Below are 16,921 nucleotides of genomic sequence, written 5' to 3'. Positions count from 1 at the left end.
TAAATGCTCTATAATAAACATTAAAAAAATTTAAAAAATCTTAATGTGGTGAAAATTTCATTCACTAAAGAAATTGTCCAAAAAGACTGGGACAACCCATGACCCCAGAATGTGACAGATATGGCTACACGCTAACACTTCTACAACTCAAGAGTGCCCGACAATAGACCTTTCCTAAGAAGCATAGAGCAAGCAGCAAAAGTAACATAGAGTTGTCGGTAGGTTCCAGGACCTGCCGACGACACCTGAATGTCTGGGACAACCCATGACCCCAGAATGTGACAGATATGGCTACACGCTAACACTTCTACAACTCAAGAGTGCCCGACAATAGACCTTTCCTAAGAAGCATAGAGCAAGCAGCAAAAGTAACATAAAGTTGTCCTTTGGTATCTGTAGGTTCCAGGACCTGCTGACGACACCTGAATGCGCAGCTTTGAAGGAAGCCCTTACAGGACTGCAGACATGGCTCAGCACTTAGGAGTACTGGCTGTTCTTGCAGAGGACCCAGCTTTGGTTCCCAGCACCCACATAGTGGCTCACTACCACCTGCATCTCCAGTTCCAGGGATCTGACACCCTCTTCTTCCCTCTTTGGACACTGCACACACATGGCACACTTACATACATGCAGGTAAACACTCTGCTGAATGGCTTTAATTGTCAACTTGACACACCTGGGTAGACGGAGCCTCAATTGGTGAACTGCCTCCATTGGACCAGAGTCTGGCTATGTCTTAGAGGCATCTTCTTGATTATTGAGTGATGTGGGTGCTGCCACCTCTGGGCAGGTGGGCCTATGTTGGCTGGGCATGGTTGTATACACCTTTAGTCCCAGCACTTGGGAGGCAGGTGCAGGTTAATCTCTGTGAGTTTAAGGCCAGCCTGCTCTACAAAGCGAGTTCCAGACCAGCTGAGGCTACAGAGAGATCCTGTCTCAAAAAGACAGGAAAAAAAAAAAAAAAGTCAGGGGAGCAAGCCGGTAAGCAGCATTCCTCCATGGCCTATGCTTCAGCTCCTGCCTCCAGGTTCTTGCCCTGAGTTCCTACCTTGGGCTCCCTCAGTGATGAACTATGACCCAGGAGATGTAAGCCAAATACACCCTTTCCTCCCTAAGTTGGTATTGGTCAGAGTATTTTGTCACAGCAATGGAGAAACAAACTAGAACAGACATTGGTATCGAGAGTGAGGTATAGCTGTGACAGACCTGACCTTGTTTTTAGGAGGATTGTGGAAGTATTTGGAACTTTGGGCTGGAAAAGCCGTGAGTGCTTAGAGTTTGTTGCTGTGGAGCTTGGAATAGTTATGCTGAAATAGTTGTAGACAATAGAGGCCTGGCTTGTGAAGCTTCAAAGGGAAGCAGAGACCATCAGGGCTGTTGCGGAATATTTTGAATTGAGAATCTATAGGTTCTGGTCTGCTGGGGCTAAAGGATCAGTTGGGATTAAGAAAAGACCAGAACCACTGAAGTGAAACCTTTGCTTTACTGGGACAGCTGATGCTGGTTAGCTGGGGCTGAAAAATCAGCTGTAAGTAACAAGAGACCAGTATCACTGCGGCAAAGTCTTCTGGGAAGTATTTCCTCAGGGTCAGCACAGAAGCTGTGGTCCAGAGACGGCCTAAGCCTCCATCTCAAGCTGGAAGCAGGACTTGGTAATGTGTAAGAGCCTCTTGCCTATGTTGTATGAGAAAGTAGGTTGAACAAGGGCCAGGTTCTGGTGTTAAGTGTGAAAGGGGTCACAGAGAGCAGTTGAGGCTTGGCACCCTGAGAGGCCAGAAAAGGCCATTAGTGAAGTACACATGTAGCCTCAGTTGCAGTGAACACCCTAGGATTGAAGGGGTCATGGAGAGAATCTGAGGCTTTGCACCCTGAAAGGCCAGAAGAGGCCATTGGTGAGGGTGTAGCCTCAGTTTCAGTCGAGACCCCAGCTTTTTGGAGATGCCGGGACCATGGGACAACCACCATGGGCAGTGGCAGGTGTGGAATGGAGTCAGCCTGAGTCTGCAAGACAAGCTGTGTGTGCTGTGGACGGCAGTCAGAATGGAGCTGCCAGAACCTTTTGGAGCCCAGAAGATGAGTGAATCCCAGATGTCCAGCCTTGAGCTACTTTGCTGGACTTTGGTTTTGCTTAGGTGTGCCTGATTCTTCCCTTTGAAATAAAACAGTACTTGTTTTAGATTTTACAGGAACCCCCAGTTAAGAGACTTTTAAAAGAGACTATGGATTTTTAAGGGTTTGGATTGTTTTAAGGATTGTGAGACTTTAAGGTTGTACTGTCTTATGTTGTGATATTAACATCATATTCTGGGAATAAGAAATGGAAAAGTTCTGGTTTAATAGTGATGTGCTTGTGTGTCAAGTTGACAAGGGGTCAATATGCTGGATAGTTTTAGTTGTCAACTTGACAAACCAGGGTAGAGGGAGCCTCAATTGGTGAACTGTCTCCATTGGACTGACCTGTGGCCATGTCTGTGGGGCATCTTCTTGATTATTGAGTGATGTGGGAAGGCCCAGCCCACTGTGGGTGGTGCCACCCCTGGGCAGGTGGGCCTATGTTGTATGAGAAAGTAGGTTGAACAAGGGCCAGGGAGCAAGCCAGTAAGCAGCATAGTCTTTTAAAAGTCCTCCATGGCCAGTGCTTCAGCTATTGCCTCCAGGTTCTTGCCCTGGGCTCCCTCAGTGATGAACTGTGACCCAGGAGATGTAAGGCAAATAACCCCTTCCTCCCCGAGTTGGTATTAGTCAGAGTATTTTGTCACAGCAATGTAGAAACAAACTAGAACACATTCATACACACATATGAAAACAAATAAATCTTTAAAAAAGTTTCTTACATAAATTAACATAGTATTTGCATATAACCTAAGCAATCGATCCCATATACTTAAAGTCCTCTCTGAATTACCAGTAATTCCCATTACAGTGTATACACTATGAAACAGTTGCTATGCCATGCTGTTTAGGGAATAATCAGGGGAAAATCTGTATATGCATATTCAGTACAGACATGCTCTTTTTCTGAATATTGCTGATCCATGCATGGTTGGGTCTGCAGAAGTGGAAACCATGGCTTCAGAGGGCCAGCTGTACATTACTTTAGTCTGGTGAAATCCTCTTCCCCTTCTCCTAGCCTGGCCTCATCTCTGAGATGAATAAAGAGGAGTAACATGGCACGCAGGGCAGAGCTGACGGTGGGATGAGCACTGGGCCAAGCTGTCAACGCTTTAGACATGAATTACCCCAAAGCCACTCTTGCTCCTAATGAACCCCAAAAGAGCAGCCTGGAAAGCCCTACACTCTGCTGCTGCTGTATTTTATAATTTGTTCCTGAAAACCAAATGCATAGATGGGCATGGTGGCACATGACTTTAATCCCAGCACTTGGGAGGCAGAGGCAGGTGGATCTCTGTGAATTCAAGGCCAGCCTGGTCTACATAGTGAGTTCCAGGCCAGCTGGGGCTACAGGGAGACCCTGTTTCAAAAAGACAAAAAAAAAAGAAGCGTAAAAGCCTTTCCTTGTTTACCCTTCCACATACCCATGAGTTAATTTTCCTAAGTTATTGATGTTGGCTCATGGGAAACAATCCATCTGCAAATCTCATGACTTAAGGGGTTAATTTGATCTCTCAAAGTTTATTTTACCATTTCCCCAAATATTTGTGGTTTCCCTTTTTTAAGTGGAGTATGGGTACAGGTTATCCCTAAACAACATTTTATCCTGAGTACCTAGTTAGCCAAGAAAATCAGCAGCCCCTATAGCATCAATTTTCTCAAAACATTAATTTTTAAACAAAATAGTAAGTCCCTTAACAGGCCAAAGCCTTGCTGCTACAAGAGGTTGGCAGAAAAGAAGGCTGAGTAGATTTCCAAAGCCAGCGCTGGAGCTAGAACCAAGTCACAGGGAGAATAAGTGCTTCATTTTAGAACACAACTGTCAACCAGCTCCCAATGTAGCTAACTGGGCTGTTGGCAAATAGCCAGAGTGAGAAAGGTGTGAAAGAAACTGGTTGACCAATTAAGGGGGCTTTCAACCAATTACTCTACATGTACATTTTTCTTTTCCCTCAATTTTTGAGACAGGTTCTCACCATATATGCCAGGCTGCCCCCAAACTCTCTAGTAGCCCAGGCTGCCCTAGAACTTACAACTGTCGTGCCTAGGTTTCCCCAGTACTTAGGTTATAGGTGTGTACTATGCCTGGCTTTATTCAAGACAACTTTCTCTGCATACACATAATTACATTTCCAGTGGGATGCTTATATGTCCAAGAGGCCATCCTCCAAATGAAAAACATCTGTCTGTGATTAATCACAATCAAAGTAAAATATCCACAAATTAAGTCTTGTTTCCCAGTTCCTTCAACAATATTACCCACTAAAGGGAATTATGAAGACTCACTGGGCACCTACCCTCGTCTACTGGTGCAAAGAACTTGTGGGTTGGTGAGAAAATTCAGTCTGTAAAGTGCTTGTTGTACAAGTGCCAGGACCATGGTTCAATCTCCAGAACCCACTTAAACTGGGGAGGCAGAAAGAGGATCTCTGGGGCTTGCTGGCCAGCCAGCCTGGCCTACCTGGCAATTCCCAGGCCCTATCAAAAACAAGGTAGATAGCTTCTGAGGAAAGACACCTGAGGTTAACCTCTAGCTTCCAAAAGCACTTGCACACACTTGCAACCCCCCCCCATATACACATGTTAAAAAGAACTTCTAAAGAGAAATTTGTACCCATCAGCATAAAGAACAAGCTGCCCAGAGCCCTATCCCAGTGGCCATAAACATACTTGGCCGTCCGGACTTCCAAGGTGCCTTTGAGCTTTTCCTCACTGTCGTTTTCAAAGTACATCAGCTTGGACTGCCGGAGGACAAACCAGCGCTTTTTCCAGTTTCTTCTGGACAGTGTGGATGAGCCTCCACCTTTCTTGTGCAGCCAGCCTTGCTTGAGGGCCTCCTGCTTGGAACGGAACCACAGGAAGGTCTCATCCTTGAGGACACACCAGCGGCGCTTCCAGGAGTTCATTAAGCCACCTGTTACCCCAAGATGGGGCAGAGAAGGGTTAAGAAGTCAATTAAACTGAGTGACAACATCCATCTGCAGCCAATCTTCAAGTAGCCCATCTTGAACCTTGCTCCACTGATATGTATTCAGAAACTCTTCTATAAAAAGGAGGGGCACTGGCTGGTGTTCAGGGAACAAAGGGAGATAATCCAGCCACTTGGCTATGTCACACAAGAATGTTGCCCCTTCCTGATGTACAAAACAGCCCCTCCTCACTTAGCTGAGAAAGCTTAAGCAGCTTACAGAGGAGTCAAGATGGACAATCTCCCCAGGAATGAATACAGAACCACGAGCAAGAACCTTCTCGACATGTAAGGACCTTGGCCAGAGTGGGGACGAGCATTATCAGTGGTTCTAGAAACAGAGATAAAGTCTCACTTCAAGACAACAAGAAAAGATTATCTTTGGGGTAAGCACAACTTCTCAGAGTCTGCTCTTCTTCTCTCCTGAACTTACTCCCAGTCTCCTTTGCAATCTGACAAGCTTCCAACGCTGTGCCATTCTGGCTGGTGGAGCAATGCTAACTGCCTAACCACAAATACTTTTGTCAGGCTTTTTAACTGGGGAAAACTGATTTTTGCTTACTCGATTTTTTTTTTCCTAATTGGTTTCTCTAAAAGTTTCAGACATTATTTCATTCAAGGCTTGCAAAGGTTCTCTTTCTTTCACTGAGGATGTTAGAGACCATGGAAGAGGCTGTGATTAAATACTCATTGGTCACCAGGAGCCCCATTTTTCCCTTTGTCAGATATTTCAATGAGCTACATGTCCTGGTTAAGAATCCCCCAACCTTTTTCATTCCAAGCAATGATTTCAGGCTACAGAAACGGCTTCCCTAAACCAAACCTGGTAGGAATTTTATGAGCATTTTACAGATTTGTGGCTTAAAATGAAAACCATGAAATGACTGATCATGATCATTAGATTTGTGTTTTAAAAGGGGAACAGACACAAAGGGTAATTAAATGAAGAAAGTATTGAGGGTAAAAGAACAACACATGAAAAAGATAAATATGAGAGAGAGAGAGAGAGAGAGAGAGAGAGAGAGAAAGAATATAAAACAAAGCAAGAACAACAATCCAAACCCCAAAACCCATACACACTGAAAACCCAGAACAAGCATCCAAAGGTAACAACAGGCTAAAGTTTCTCATGGTGGGATGGAGATGAACAAAACAAATGAAGACGGCACTATAAAAGAAAGGGAAGAGAGGGTCTAGGGAGATGGTTCCATGGGCAAAGCAAGCAGGAGGACTAGAGTTTGATCCCCAGCACCCATGTAAAAAGCTGTATGGCCTTGTGTACCTATAATCCTAGTGCTGAGGAGGCAGAGACAGGAGGATTCCTAGGGCTTGCTGGCCAGCTGCTCTGGCCAAATTGGTGAGTTCCAGGTTCGGGGGGAGGAGGGGGGAGATTGATCAAGATCTGCATCAAAAAATAATGCATAGTGTGATGAGAAAGACACCTTAGACTGCACACACACACACACACACACACACACACACACACACACACACACACACACATGATGGTGAAGAGCAGGGCTAGAGATGACAAAATACTTGTGGATGGAGAAATCAGGAAAAAGAGAGTAAAGAAAGGATAAAAGGATAAGAGAGTCAAGGACAGTATCTATGGATGATAGCTTCCGTTCTCTTGCCCCAGACCCATGCTCCTGACTCTTTGCTCCCCCCAGCCTGGGACCACACAATAAGGTGGTTCCACTCTTTTGACCATTTACGTAAAACTGCTACCCAACCCTGGTGATGATTATGGTTTCTCATTATCCTGGACTCTGAATGAGAAACCAGAGTCAAACATCATGATCCAAGCACAGGGTTTTAACTGAAACACTCCCGATGCTTGTTCTGGGTTTCCAGTGTGTATGGGTTTTGGATTATTGATCTCTCTCTCTCTCTCTCTCTCTCTCTCTCTCTCTCTCTCTCATATGTTGTTCTTTTGCCCCCAATACTTTCTTCTTCATTTAATTACCCTTTGTGTTAAGGTGCTCAAGGCGTCTGAGTTTTAGGGTCCAGTACAGCACACTCAAAGTTTAATAGCAACTGAAATAGATGTCTGATGAAAAGCAGATGTGGTGAATAGATTATTCAAGTTGTGTCTGTCAGATCTTTATTCCCCACAGTTCAGCATATCCTTCCACGTTCTCTGAAATCTTATATACGTATATGGGGGTGGGTGCTAGCATTAGAACGGGTCCCGGTGCCTTGTGATTCCCAGCTTAACAGCATACACATTTGCTTCTATGTTTATGTGCATGTGAGAATGAGAGAGGGAGGGAGAGAGAGGAACTAAAAATGCATGTCACATGTTTGCAGACTCTGTCCTATCATTCTGCACCAATGCAGGAAGTCAAGGCCACATTCATCTAGGCAAGCAGTGCCTACATTACACCAACATGACCCACTGTCTTCCATTCACTAAGTGGTTTACCATTGTGTTGAGGGTGTGTTGAGTGACCTTTTAGCTTTACCCCAACCCTGGCTCTGCAGCCGCAGGCTGTACCTTTCATGTACAGGAAACTGTGGAAATAAGGCAGTGTGACACAGCTGTACACAGAGTCTCGCCGGTAAGACAGTTCATCATCTGTATCGAACCGAGAGTCAAAGTCCTCTTCGCTATCTTCAAACTGGACAAGGAGACAAAGAAATGGTGAGCAAATAGGATGGAGAGCAAACAGGACAACACGCAGCAAAGACCAATAGTGAAACCAAATGGAAGTAATACTCCCAATTTACAACATCATAAAACAGTGTGGCAATCCAAGGAGTTCAGGATTATAAAACACCAACATGAAGGGTCAAATGCTGAGCTGCAAAAAAATAGACTTTAACCCAAAGGCTCTATTCTAAAACAAAAGAATGTTTAAGGGTATAATTTTAATCAAATCATGCAAAGTTTATTTCCTTTAAATTGTTATGCTAAAAACACAGCCAAACCTTAGAAAGTAGACAGCATTTGATGTATAACCAAAAAGAGAAAGCATAACTTAAAAAGGCAAAGCCATTTAAAATGCTATTTTGGCTGGGTGTGGTGGTGCACACTTTTAATCCCAGCATTTGGGAGGCAGAAGCAAGTGGATCTCTGAGATTAAGGCCAGTGAGGTCTACATAGAGAGTTGCAGGCTAGCTTGGGATACAGGGAGACCCTGTATCAAAAAGGGGGGAAAAAAAAACGTGGATGGGGCATCACTTTTCTCAGGACTTGAATAAAATCCAGTCCTGGACTTTGTGCTCTACTGCAAAAGGCACATTGCAGAACTTGGAAAGAGAAAGGGTCTAAGATTGTCTTTAGGAGCAAGTCCGGACTCTTTGGGGGCTTGTCTTACGTAACTGACGACGCTACACGGCTGTGGAGCACTCCCACCTCCAGGGGAAAGACTGCGGTACTCACCGAGGACTGCGCCCCTTCCGAGCTGAACCGGTAGGCTCCGGAGCTGTTGTAGGTTCCCACGGAGCACCTGTAGTCCGGGGACCACTGGCTCCCGTAGGAGTTGGAGAAGGTCACGCTGCTGCCGGAGGTAATAGCGCCATCCTCGTAATCGTCCTGGTCGTAGTCGTAGTCGCCATCCGGGGATGGCAGGTCCCCAGCACTCTGGGGCATGCAGTAGGTGGACTCCCCGCTGGAGGAGTTGTGCAGGCTGCCCGAGTCCTGCACCGACGGGGCGAGCAGCACCGTGCTGTCCGCGCTGGGGCTGGGCACCACCGTTTCGTTCATGTAGGGGTCCTCCTCCGAGGAGTCGTCACTCGTCCGGATGCCACTTGTCCGCTGGTCAGAATGGCCATGCTCGCTGGGGTTGGGCGAGTCCTTGAAGGCATCGTCGTCAGCCTCGAAACCCTCGTCCACCTCCTCCTCGGGGTAGGGCTGGCTGAAGTTGAAGCTGGGCTTCTCTCCGCTGGCACCCTCCGCTGGTTCGCCGAGCTCCCCGGGCAACTCACAGCCCACAGACAGGGAGCGCTCGATGTTGCGGACGCACTCGTCGATCTCGTCGAAGTTGAGGGACTCCAGGAACTCCTGGGCCGCACGGCAGGCCTCGTCCTCCAGCCGGCGCAGCTCCTCGTCCCGCAGCTGCTGCAGCTTCTGCAGAGAGGCCTCGGTCAGGGACAGCTCCTGCCGCTCCTTCATGCGCTGCAGGTCCTCGATTTCCTTCTCCAGCCGCAGGATCTCCTCCACTTGCTTGTTTTCCTTCTGCTTCTCCAGCTCATGGCTCAAGTCGGCTTCCTTCTGACTCTTCTGCAGAGCCTCGAGTTCTTGCTGCCTCCTGACAGCTTCCTCCTGGATGGAGGAAGATGGGTTTTAGAGTGTGCCACTACTGTAGAAACAGCTGCCATCCTCCCTTTCCACCCACTGAATGTGTCCTTGCCCAAACTCTCATGTTGAAGCCCTACCCCCAGCACCTCAGAATGTGACTGTATTTAGAGACAGAACTTTTGATGGAGTGACTAAGTTGAAATGAGGTCAATGGAGTGGGCATCCAATCTGAACTAGGAAACACACCAAAGAAGGCGATGATGTGAGGGTGCCAGTCAGAGAGGCTTGGGGAGAACCCAAGTCTACAGCTGCCTTGCAACCATGAGAAATTCAATCCCTTGTTTAGCCTGTGCACGCTGGCACACCGTGACATCACCAGCACACTAACAGTGTAACTCCAGACAAACCGCACTATGATTCATACTAAAATCTCAAGACATTCACTAAGCTCTGTCTGAAAGGGTTAGAAACTGATTATTTCTCCAGCCTGCTCCTCCAGTATCCCCTACTTTATTTCCATTCTAAATACCAGTGTTCAAGTGTTAAATGTGGGAAGGAAGCACACAAATGAGAGCCCAAGTTGTCAGCATTTCCCACCTGCTGGGCACGGAGCTCGGCTTCTCTTTGAGCGCTCTCTCTTTCTCTAAAAACAGAAAAGAAGGTGAACATCAACAACCCTAAAACTACTTTTGATCTATCTTTTAGCAGCACTGGGAGCTTGTGTATGCTAGGCAGGCCACAACCTTGGTCCAAGATCTTCAAAAGTTAAAAAAAGTAGGAAGAGGCACAGCCTGATAGGTGCATAGCTTTAATGCCAGCACTGGGAAGGCAGAGGCAGGCGGCTCTCTGTGAGATTGAAACCAGCCTTGTCTACATAGTGAGTTCCAGGCCAGCTGGGCCCAAACAAATAAACCAATAAATAAAATTTAAAATAAAAAAATTAAAAAATAAAACAGGAAGACGGCTAAGGAGATGGTTCAATCGGTAAAACACTTGCCACGAAAGCCTGAGGTCCTGAATTTGGGTCCCCAGCACTCATATAAAAAGCCAGGTACAGCAGCCTAGTCTGTAATTCCAGCGCTGCCAATGCAGAAATGTGTGGATCCCTGGTGCTACTGGCCAGTCAATTTAGACAAATCAGTGAGCTCCAGGTTCTGTGAGAGACCACTGTCTCAAAAAGAAAGATGGAGAACACATGAGGCAGACATCATTCATCTCCATAGGCATACACATATGCACACATAAACGAATAGGGCACTGTACTTATTCTATGTATGAATAGAAATATGCCCAGAACTGTGTCTTCTGTGCTGCCAAGGAAGTTCGCATTTCAGCCGCCAGAATTACTGTTTCAAGAAGCAAGTTCTCAAGTCATCTGGGGATTCCTGACAAGACAGAGCACGGCCCTCCAAATGCACTCTTGTTCCACACAAGCAAACACCGCACCTTTCTTCTTGCTCCCGTTTCTTCCTCTCTTCTTCCTCCCACTTCTTCCTCTCTTCCTCCTGCTTCTCGGCCAGGAGCTGTCTGTAGACTCTCCGTGCCAGCCACCCTCTGACTTGCTTCTGGAATACGACGGTTGCATTTTTCAGGTGCAAAAACCTCTTCCTCATAAGGAAGGCTCTGTAATTCTTCTGTATGATCACCACACCACAGAGGACCTTTCTATAGCGCTTTCTGCAAAGGAGAATGGCCGTTGAGGTAGTGAAGCTGGGAGTTAGTCAAATGAGCTTACATTATGATTACAAGACGAAAGAGAGGACCCAGATTTGGACTGACAGTCTCATTATGGAGACTCCCCCCCCCAAAGAAGAAAAATAAAAGAATAATAACCACAGGGAAGTCAGAACCCTATTGCTATCTTGGCTAAATAAACACATAACCCCTAATACTGACTTTGCACAGTCTGGCACAAATGGGGCAAACACGGCTAGAGGAGATCCAATATACTTTCCCATTCAATACGGAAGCAAGCAAACCAACAAAACAGAACAGCACTGCAGCAGGGCAGCCCTGTGCTTCAGAAGATGGAATGCCTGGGGTTTCATGTGGCATGCAGAGTATACAGAGCCAAGTGACCATGAAAGACACTCTTCTCATTTGCAACCAACTAGAAAACGGGTTCTATTCAAGTTGGGCATTCCTCACCCGCAAACCCCAAATCTTTAACTTTCTGAGCACTGATGTGATCCTAAAAAATTTTCAGATTTTAGGGGTTAGGGGTACAGCTCAGAGGCAGAGTATGTGCTTAGTATGTTATGAGGGCCTGGGTTCAACCCTCAGTACTGGAAAAAAAGAATCAGATTGAGGAACACTTTTTAAAATTTCAGATGGTCAACAGAGGCCAGGCACATGTTCAAAAATATGAAGAATGCCTAAAATATGAAATGGTTGTGGGCCCAAGCATTTCAGAAATGGCTACTCAGAACACTAGGCTGCTAAGGCAGCAGGAGATGAAGGAACTCAAATGTCAATTTATATGCCTCCAAAGAGATTTCTACGTGAGGTAGCGAAAGTGGTTTAAGTACACTTTTCTACTTTCTACCCGGTTCAGGCTTACTGGGCTACTGCTGTGGCCACTTAAGAGGTGGGACCTTGGGTGCATCTGCACCTGGAAACTGGGGACACTGCCTTTGTGGGGCTTCCTGTTCTCTCTACTAGGCTAGTTCTTACCGTGCCAAGTAGCCCAAGATATGGGCCTGAATCACCATAACTGCCTGGTTAACTTCCTCCTCCCGCCGTTTCTCCAGTTTCTGCTCCAAGGATTCCCGCAAGAACACCTGTCCAGGGGGAGGTGTCAGAAGCAAAGAACATGGTTGGTAGAAGGAAGATAACTCAAGAGTCAGAGCTGGCCTTTGGGAACAACACCTGTTTCTTCTAATGTCTGCTGCAAACTCCCATGACCAGGATTTCTAGGTCAGTGCATTTTGATGACCTACTGGCCATGGACAAATACTTTCTAAAATTCAATAAAGACATATACAGCAAGGAAGAAAAATAAAAGGGATATACAGAAGGTCAAGTCTCCTTTCTAATTATTATTGCTACATTCAATAGGCATAAAGTAACTGCTGAACTGCTACCAAAGTTCCTAAAGGTTTATGTCTTTGTGGACCAGGGCACCAAGCATTAGACCAGCATCGAGTCTGAGTCTATGTCTCAGTAACAAGAGACAGACACACAAGAGGAGGGATGGGGCAAATCCAAGAAAGCTTTGCTGTCTTGTGGGAACCCTCTCTCTATACTTGCTAAGCCATTACCATCAGAGCACCTTGAAGGCTTGTATGGGTAAGAGGAAATACTAATGTTAAGAAGGTAACTTTGAGCCAGGCGTGGTGGCCAAACCTTTAATCCCAGCACTCTGGAGGCAGAGGCCAGTGAATCTTTGTGCGTTCCAGGCCAGCTGGGGCTACAGAGAGACCCTGTCTCAAAAAGATCAAAAAAAAAAAAAAAAAAAAAAAAAAAGGTAACTTTGGAGCCTGGAGAGATGGATCAGCAGCAGTCATGAGCACATACAGCTGTTGCAGAGGACCGGAGTTTTGGTTCCTAGCACCCATGGTGGGCAGCTCCCAATTGTCAGTAACTATAGCTTCAGGGGATCCTATGCCCTCCTCTGGCATTCATGGGCACCTGCTCTCATGCACACATACCCATATACATACGAATAACTAAAAATAAATCTTTAAGAAGGATGGGGGTCGGGGAGAACAGGTGGTGGTAATTCTGAGGATTGGCTCAGTAGCAAAGTGAGTGCTTAGTACATAGTATGTATGAGGTCCTGAGTTCAATTCCTCACCATACACACACATAAACACTTCTGATAACTGAGTGTGAAGTGAGAATTAAAGTATACCAGTTTAGGGATCACAAGCACTTCAAGTTCAGGACCAAATAAACTACAGCCATTTCTGGGCTCATTTATGGAACAGTCCCCTCAGTCCTAGTCTGGTCAAGTTGGCTGTGCCTGATATCAGTACTTGGAACCAGTAACCCTCAGTTTTGAAAAGATGAAAACATGCAGATCCTCTTAGTCAAAGTAAAATTTTTTTAAATTTATTATTTTGATTTTATGTGTATGCGTGTATTGCCTGCATGTAGGTAAGTGCACCCGTGTCATGCAATGCCTGCGGAGGTCAGAAGAGGCTGTTGGATCCCCTGTGGCTGGCTTTATGGACAGTTGTTAGCTGCCATGTGGCTGCTGGGATTTGAAGTCTTCTGCAAGAACAACCAGTGTTCTTAACTGCTGAGCCATCTTTCTAGCCCCAGTCAAAGTAACTTTTAATCTTGCCACTTCAGATTTAATATGATAACAATATGGTTTTAAAAGGATTCCTTTAAAAATACAAGTACCACCTTTTCCGTTTTTCTGCTGTAAAACAAGGGGTAGCATGGCGGCCTTGGGGTTCTGGCCTACTAATGTGTCACGTTCACCCTGACTTTCTGCTCTGTCTTCCCTGAGACATTTGGGCATGAGAATAGATGCTGTGTTCTACTACCTGAATCACAAGTGCAGCAGCAACACCTGCTATACGCTAGGAGTGCCCGTGAACCTCACATACATATTACTCCCCCTGAAGCTGTCTCTGCAACCCTTTCCTGCAACTGAAATGACCGCATCTGCAGGTATATGCTGGGACTGGGCTTTCAGCCAACAGATCCTCAATGCCAAGCACAAAAGCTACAAGTACGCAACTTGTTCAGTGAAATAATAATTAAAGATGTTTAGAGACAGGGGCCAGGGAAGTGGCTTAGGGAGAGAGCACCTGAATATCATGCATGAGACTCTGGGTTCAATCCTCTCTAGCACAAAGTTAGAAATACGAGTTCTCTGCCTTTATCAAAGTAGTTTTCATCAAGATCAGATTTTAAAGACGTGTAATCTTTTAGATTTGGGGGTTTTTGGTATTTCGGATCTTTGATGTTTTTGCTCTAAATAGCACTTAAAATAAGTAGAAACATCAAACCTAAGGGTGGGCAGCAGTGATGACATAATGAAAGAAAAGTGCCAACTGCAACGAGTGACATATTTGCTGGGTGAACAAATGGAAACATTCTGAAAAAGGTAAGATGTCTCCTCCACTATCAGAGGTCGAGAGAGCATCTTGGCTGGAACAGGAATTACAGAAATGTCTGCTCTTGTTTTATGCCTGTGAAAAAGACGGCTCTTCTGCTCTGCCCCCATGAACTTGCACATGCTTATCTACAGCTTTCAGCAACATGAAAGGCAAACCAATGCAGCAAAATACTTACAGAGGCTTGGCCGGGCAGTTCCCCGAAGAGGATGAAGAGGTCACATGACTGGTTCTATGGTTCATTTCGGGGTACAGATAGACTGCTTTCAACTCAGCTCTCAACTGGAATACGTGGGTAAGGACCTCTGCCACAGTGTCATGTCTAAACATAGCTTTTGCTTTTCTCTTTCTGGACTGAGGTCTTGGCAACCCAGGACTGACTGAGGTCTTGGCAACCCACAGGGTTATAGGTTATGGGCTGGCCTCCCATACAATGGCTGCTGTGGCATTGAAAGCACACAGCATTCAAATCAGAATTAGGAGGCTTTGGGGTCTCCCTTCTGAGTTGTTGTGGGCAGCCTCATACATTTATGACACTGGGGTTCTATTCAGCAAGCATGTTAAGGGTACACACACACACACACACACACACACACACACACACACACCTACCTACGAAGCATCAGAATATAGTATTTCAATGTGTGCCTGATGATTCAAGGCTCACACAGTATCTAGAAGATGAAAGGTGACAGGCAAAACAACAAGCAGGTCTCCAATGTTCACAGCAATTACTTAGCAGTGTTTTGGAACCCTACACCTCGTGGGTGTTACCTCTTGGGGTGTGGTGATAGCGGTTCTTTGTCACCATACCTTGGTCTTCCCCAGCTGCCACTCGCTGTTGGAAGCATCGTAGAGCTGCAGCAGCACAGTACACTTCCCTCGGACATCCTCGGGCAGAGCCAGGTTCCGCATCAGCACTCTATACCTACAACACAGAAAGGGCCACACGCTGTTACATTTCGCTATTTACTTTTCTTACATTCCTTTAAAAAAAAAAAAAAAAAGAAATAAAAAAGAAGAAAGTAAATGAGAAAGGAAAAAGGAAAGGAATGAGGAAAAGAGAAAAGAAAGGGGAGCGGGAGGGGAGGAGGAATCCACTTAGCTCTCACTTGCCTTTTGTAAAAATCCTGAAAGGGTCTTCGGACCGCATACCCAGCTTTGCGAATCCTCACGGTCTCCAGCATCCCAGAGTACCGGAGCTGGTTTAGCACAACTGCCTGATCGAACTGGTCTGGCATCTAGAATGTGACGGATGAGATAAAGTTGGATAGAATTAGGTAACAGCATTAAGGAGGGCACCCTCACTATTGCTTTAGGGAGTATGTGGGCACATATACAACAATTTAGAACCTACACAAAAACACATATTAGAAAATGAACCCATGTCGGTCCATCACTGAGCATCCCTCAACCCCAGCTGATCATGTAAGCCTATCAGCCTTATTATTGACCCCTTTATATTTTTTGAATACTGCTGATTTAATCTCATTTTTAACTAGCTTAGCATATATCATAGCTTAATATAACTGTAATACTGTTATAATTTCCTGAAAGATACCAATGCTTCCTCAACAGAAATATTCACGTTCAAACATTTGACTATCCTACAAACATCATAAATGTACCATGACTTTAAAAATCTTTTTCAAAAGACTTGGAAATGTCATGGAAATAACACTCTGCTCATTAAAGTTCAATTTAAAGATACCGAGAGGTACTTTTAAGCAAAAAATACAGTAACAAATGAAGGACACACACACAGACACATACACACCACACACTCACATGGGGTGGGATGGGGGGGACTGGATCAAAATGTTACCCAGAGGACAAAAGAGAGAAGACGACTTTAAATTTGTTCTACTTCTTGCCCAGTAGCAAGTTCCATAGAGAAATGAACCCAAGGACATACAGACTTGGGACAGGAAACCCAGCCAAGGCTCCACCTCTGAAACCTGCCCTCCTATCTGCCCAGCTGCCAACTGGCGCTGTTGCCGGAACAATAGTTTTTCAGGGGAAAGCAAAGTGGGTCATTTCCCACTTCAGCTTTTTGGATGATGACTCGCTCTTCTCATCCAAGCCCCTATTCCCTTTAATTAACTTGTATGTTGTTATTCTATATAGAAGTGTGAATAAAAAGACTGAAAAGCAGCCACAACTGTTGAAAAGTCCAAAAAAATGCAAAGTTACTCTCTGATCCTTAAGAAACACAACTGGTCATGAACACAGAATTAAGCTCAACGCTACGTTATTCTGTACATTTTCAAAAACGAGCCAAAAAAAAAAGACAGTGCTGCCAATCCCCTGACAGCTTTTGATGGAACAGCTGCCCTCATCCGCAACAGGCAGCAGGCAGACTTCTCTGAAAAAAATGTCTTATATAAACACTGTGGTCAAGCTGTCTTTACTTAGCAGTTTTCTAACCGACTATAGCCAACAAATTAGGGCAAGTAGCCAAAGAACAGTGGCTCTGGTTTTCAGTCTGTGTATTTCAACTCTCCTCAGAAGAGTAAGGAAAGT

The 16,921-nt window shown here is 45.4% G+C and overlaps 1 protein-coding gene across 2 annotated transcripts in view; it reads right to left on the bottom strand.

Annotated features, from left to right (window-relative positions):
• Myo10 (myosin X) overlaps nucleotides 1–16,921 on the bottom strand; it is a 237,900-nt gene that overhangs the window by 26,356 nt on the left and 194,623 nt on the right. For both annotated transcript variants that reach the window (XM_008821765.3, XM_029557987.1), the window contains 8 exons: nucleotides 15,515–15,639; nucleotides 15,212–15,326; nucleotides 12,000–12,106; nucleotides 10,773–11,003; nucleotides 9,924–9,969; nucleotides 8,469–9,350; nucleotides 7,581–7,704; nucleotides 4,783–5,026 (listed from right to left, as the gene is read on the bottom strand). In XM_008821765.3, coding sequence (XP_008819987.1) covers nucleotides 4,783–5,026; nucleotides 7,581–7,704; nucleotides 8,469–9,350; nucleotides 9,924–9,969; nucleotides 10,773–11,003; nucleotides 12,000–12,106; nucleotides 15,212–15,326; nucleotides 15,515–15,639 — 1,874 coding nt within the window. The remainder of the gene's footprint in view (nucleotides 1–4,782; nucleotides 5,027–7,580; nucleotides 7,705–8,468; nucleotides 9,351–9,923; nucleotides 9,970–10,772; nucleotides 11,004–11,999; nucleotides 12,107–15,211; nucleotides 15,327–15,514; nucleotides 15,640–16,921) is intronic.

Source organism: Nannospalax galili, unplaced genomic scaffold (assembly GCF_000622305.1).
Source record: "Nannospalax galili isolate Female #2095 unplaced genomic scaffold, S.galili_v1.0 scaffold207, whole genome shotgun sequence".
Classification (NCBI taxonomy): Eukaryota; Metazoa; Chordata; class Mammalia; order Rodentia; family Spalacidae; genus Nannospalax; species Nannospalax galili.
This window is presented reverse-complemented; position numbering and strand designations above follow the sequence as displayed.